The 4,788-nt window shown below is 35.1% G+C and overlaps 1 protein-coding gene across 1 annotated transcript; it reads left to right on the top strand.

The window, feature by feature from the left end:
- The first annotated feature begins 916 nt into the window (after positions 1 to 916).
- LOC147408207 (uncharacterized) lies at positions 917 to 2,197 on the top strand. The gene has a single exon (XM_086437093.1). The coding sequence runs from the start codon at positions 1,098 to 1,100 to the stop codon at positions 1,974 to 1,976; it is 879 nt and encodes a 292-aa protein (XP_086293219.1). The 5' UTR covers positions 917 to 1,097; the 3' UTR covers positions 1,977 to 2,197.
- The last annotated feature ends 2,591 nt before the right edge of the window (positions 2,198 to 4,788 follow it).

Genomic DNA, 4,788 nt, shown 5'->3' with positions numbered 1-4,788 from the left:
TGTATGCTTGAAAGTCATTTTATTTTTGAGCGTGGTAGGATTCCCAATGGATTGGATCTGACCCAAAATTCGATTCATTTCCATAGATAATTTCAGGTTTGGATCGAGTAGTTGGATTATGATAAATATCCAATTCCATATCTTATTAAATCATTCATTCAATTCGATAAAGTGTAAAAAAATGTGTAAAATATTAATTAAAATACCAACAAGTGTTGAGTATAGTAGTAAGGGCCTCTCTCTAAAAAAGAAGAAATCTTGAGTTCAAGTCCTCTGGTTGGCCATTGTTAGGGATTTATCCCGATTTTCTTGGTATGTATGGTTTGTAGGGTATTGCATCTACAAGGGGGTTTTGGGCGAGGATTAGAGCTCTAAAAGGCCAATTGCTTTGTCCTTGTGCTTACGGGTTCGAACAACCCTGTTATAAAAAAAAATGTGTAAATTATATTTTGTTTAAGTCAAATTGGGTTTGATATATATAGTTTCTCTGGGAATTCATTTCATTTGAAAATCACTAGGGGACTTCCTCCTTTCTCGGCCATTTGTTTGATAAAAAGTCTCGAATGACATTCGAGGCTAATGTTCTTTTTTACTCATCCAGTCAAAATTCAAGTCATTTGACATCATCCTTTTTTTTCACGATTTTCTATCATGAACGTAACAGAAAAGAAATCGTGAATCGAGTGAAACCCACTAGGTTAATCATAAACCAAAATAATTTATTAAAAAAGACTAAATATATATATATATATATAATCAAATTTATAAAGCCTAAAACCCAGTCTGAACCGAAACTAATCCAAATTCCTCAACCCAGGTTAAGGCCCAGGCCCATTTATAAATAAATAGCAAAGTAAGATGCACACATCCACGTCAGCATTTTCCAATATATATATATACATGTAAATGGCCACCGAAATGGAGACTTTCTTCATCAAGCGCGTGGTACCCTTTAACATTAAAGTTTAAACCCTCTCTCTCTCTCTCACTCTCACACCTGCGAAACTCCAGAAAAACACAGACGAAACCAACAATGGCGGATGAGAGAATCATAGAAAGGTGAAGAGTTTCTTCTCTTTGTAATAAAGCTTATATAAATGAGGTGTTGTACCAAACACCCGTCCGACCTCAGCAGTAGTGTCGGTGTCTGCGCTTCTTGTCTTCGCGAACGCCTTTTCGTTCTCATAGCAGCTCAAGCTCGCCAACAATCTCAAATCGAAGAAGATCGCAGAAAATCAGATCGAAACCTTCCTCCACCTCTCATCTTCCCCAAATCGGTTTCTCCTTACATCTGTAGCAGATCTGATCATCATCAACTCAACAACGATAGACGGTTCTACAGTACTCCTCAAGTGGGCCCCACAACCACCACCACCACCACTACTGGAATCAAGAATAAACAAAGCAAGTTCTCTCTTTTTTCATCTTTGTTTCGTTCTTCTGGATCTGAAGAACGCGAAATAGATCGAAAGATTTCTAGGGTTAAATCTTCGCCTCCTTCGATCTCATCTTCGTCTTGGTTCTTATCTCTCATCTCGGGTCGCCGGAAAAAGAAATCCCGGCTGTGTTATCTTGATGAAGCTGCTTCTGCTCATCCCCGCCCACGTCGGACGAGAGATCGGGGAATGTCGCCGACTGCTGAAGAGAAAGACGAAGACGTAGACAGATCGACACCGGTGACTGGATATATGTCGGAATCTTCTCCGGGATGGAAGAAATCCGGCACAACACCTCGCCGGAGAGGATCGCAGCACAGCCGGAATCCTTCGGGATTGACGTTTTGTTTGAGTCCGTTGGTGAGAGCGAGTCCTAACAGACAGTGGAATCAGAAGGAGACGACGCCACCGACGATGGTGTTTCCCGGTGAGATTGGGAGGTGTTCGAAGAAGCCGCACTTGTCGACAGCGGCCTCATTCTGTGCGAATAGATCGAGAAAGCTTGCGGATTTCGGGAGGTACAATAGCTTCAACACTTGATGATGATGATGAAGATGAAGATGATGAAGACGATGGGTGATATTTTTTTATGACGGTTTTACCCTTGTATTTTTTCATGAAATTACTAGATTGGGTCTTTGTACAGATAAGCTGGTGAACAGATGAATTGAATGAAAGAACAAGTTGGTTGGGGAGAGAAATAATTCAAATATTTTAAAGTCATTAAATTTAATAACAAATACATTTTTTTTTGGAGTTTATATTTAATGAAAATTATATTTGAAATGACTAAACTGCCCTTTCTCTGTTTTCCTCAATTATTCCTTGTATTGTGTGAAAAATGAAGAGTCAGTGCTGGAGTTTCCTCAAGCTGGAACCTCATAGAGCACTTGTCGATAGCCATGATAGATGCTTTTTAACTTGTATCTCGATGAAAGGAATTGCGGGTTCCCCATGCACTTGAAGAATCACTGAGAAAGATACTCTCCCTAAATTTGTTTGAAAACGAGATGACTCGGGCATTTTGGTATTGCTTGTGAACGAGATGAGATGCTATTGATGTCTGATTTACGGATCAAAGAAGAAAAATTGCAATCTCAATGGTAGTCATGGGGGGCATTTAGGAAAAATTGCAATCTCATCTGATGACATAATTGAGATGGCTCATTGAGTCATCTCAGTATTGTTCATGAACGAAACGAGCCGATTCAACGAATGAGTAATGATCATCGTGATTTGGGCCTCCCTCCAAGAATGTCTCCTTGGTGGGACCATGCCGACAAGCAATATATTATTAACAGGAGCGGTTTAGTGTAGCTTTCTGGAGCTACCGTACAGGAGAGTTTGATGCGAACATCTCTCTTCTCTTCTCGCTGGAAGTACCAAATTCCAAATTAAACTATAGATAAAAAAAATATGTTTGATGTTACTGAATAAAATATCACTTTTGACTGTTAAATTAATTTAATAGATTTAATTATTTTACATGGTTGGTACTTGGTTCTTAGACAATGCTTCACTCATTTATATATATATATATATATATATATATATATATCAATCTAATAGAATGGACAACTGGACAAGTGCTCTGCTGCCATGGGAAAGATTCCTAAAATCGTGTGTGCTCGTGCAGATTGTGTTAATTGATGACAGAATTTAAAAAAAAATAAAATTATTGATTTATTTTGTTGATAAAATATTTCAAATTCCTTGATGAAAAAAACATAAAATTATTATTTTATTTTATAAATTAAATATATAAAATTCATTAATAAATCTAAAAATGTAAAGTAAAACATCCTACCTGAATAGGATAAGTAGTGGACAAGTCTCGATTTATAGAGACATATTATTGCAATAAATGATAAATGAAGAATAACATTACATTCTTGTTTTGTCAATTTATTTGTATTAATTCAAGTGTTTTTTTTTCCCATTATAATATATAAAATTGAGTACCTCGAAAAGATTTATCCAGAGTCGTTGAAAATTTTCAATCATCAAGAATTAGTTTTGCATCGTCAAGACCAACTTTTAAAGAGTTGATTTCGACTATTCAAAGTCTTCGGCTTAATATAAGAAAGATATTCTTGAAATGTCCAAAATGCATATGTTATAATGGTGAAATAATTACATTTGCCTTCACGCATATTAGGACGATTTTAACCTCGTATTTTTAAGGGGAAATTACTATATTAGATAGTGAATGGATAAGGATGAATTGAATAAAGAATTAGGTTGATTGATAAAGACAAATAATTCAATATTTAGAATCATTAAATTTAATAAATAAACGGAAAAATGCCTAATAATTCAATTCCCCCCTCTTATTTCCTCGATTCTTACTAACAACCTATTTATTTTTGTAATCAAGACATCTAATGTGTTGAACAAGAGTAATAGATTTGATAGAGATCCTCATCCTCATAGGATCACTCCTCTCATTAACATACTTGATATGAAAATCTTACAAGATCACCCTCAATAGATTTGATATGGAAATCTTCCATAAGTTATTTGATACAACTATCATTAGCATGTTGTATATTCTAGGAATCTTTGCTAACAAATTGTATATTCCTTAAAATCAAATCCATTGATTTCGTTGTTGCGTTTATTTATATAAAACAGAGACAAATGTATTCCCAGTAAAAATCTTCTTCAATGATCTATCTTCTTATATTATTTCATGTTAGAGAATAAGATGTACCATATTATGATATACGACAAACATTGAATCATTATCAATGTATCTCATCATAAAAGGAAGGTTGTGATGGAGAATAATATATTTAGGAGTATCAATTAGGATTTTATGGGTCATGTTCAGCACCCTATACTTTACCCTATGTGTGTTTGTCCTACACGGGTTATAAGTTTTGGAATGGGCTGATTTTTGGTGAGGATGATCTCTTTGAAAAGATCATCCTCACTAAAAATCAGCCCATTCCAAAACTTCTAACCCCATCAAAATTGATTTACAAAAAATGGATGGTCCACGATTTTTAAACTTGTAAACATGGGGTTAGAAATTTCGGAATATGTTGATTTTTGGTGAGGAGGATCTTCTAACCGTAGAGATCATCCTCACCAAAAATCAACCCATTCCAAAACTTCTAACTCATGTAAGACAAAACACGTAGGGTAAAGTGTAGGGTACCAAACATTTCCCGGATTTTATATTTTAAGAATTATAGATATTTAATATCTTTATGTTAGGATACTTTCTATATCTTGGTTGATGTAATAGTTATAAATACCCTATTAGGATTTCACGTGATAATCATCTAAGCATTCACCAATAACATTTATTCTTCTAAATGGTAACAGAACTGTCATCGTTGAATCT

The sequence above is a fragment of the Akebia trifoliata genome, chromosome 3, assembly GCF_017979445.1.
Source record: "Akebia trifoliata isolate Shusen 1 chromosome 3, ASM1797944v1, whole genome shotgun sequence".
Classification (NCBI taxonomy): Eukaryota; Viridiplantae; Streptophyta; class Magnoliopsida; order Ranunculales; family Lardizabalaceae; genus Akebia; species Akebia trifoliata.
Note: the sequence above shows the minus strand (reverse complement) of the source record. Positions and strands in the feature narration are given on the sequence as shown.

Excerpts from the sequence above, each read along its gene's own strand:
- LOC147408207 (XM_086437093.1), top strand. The coding sequence starts at position 1,098 with ATGAGGTGTTGTACCAAACACCCGTCCGACCTCAGCAGTAGTGTCGGT.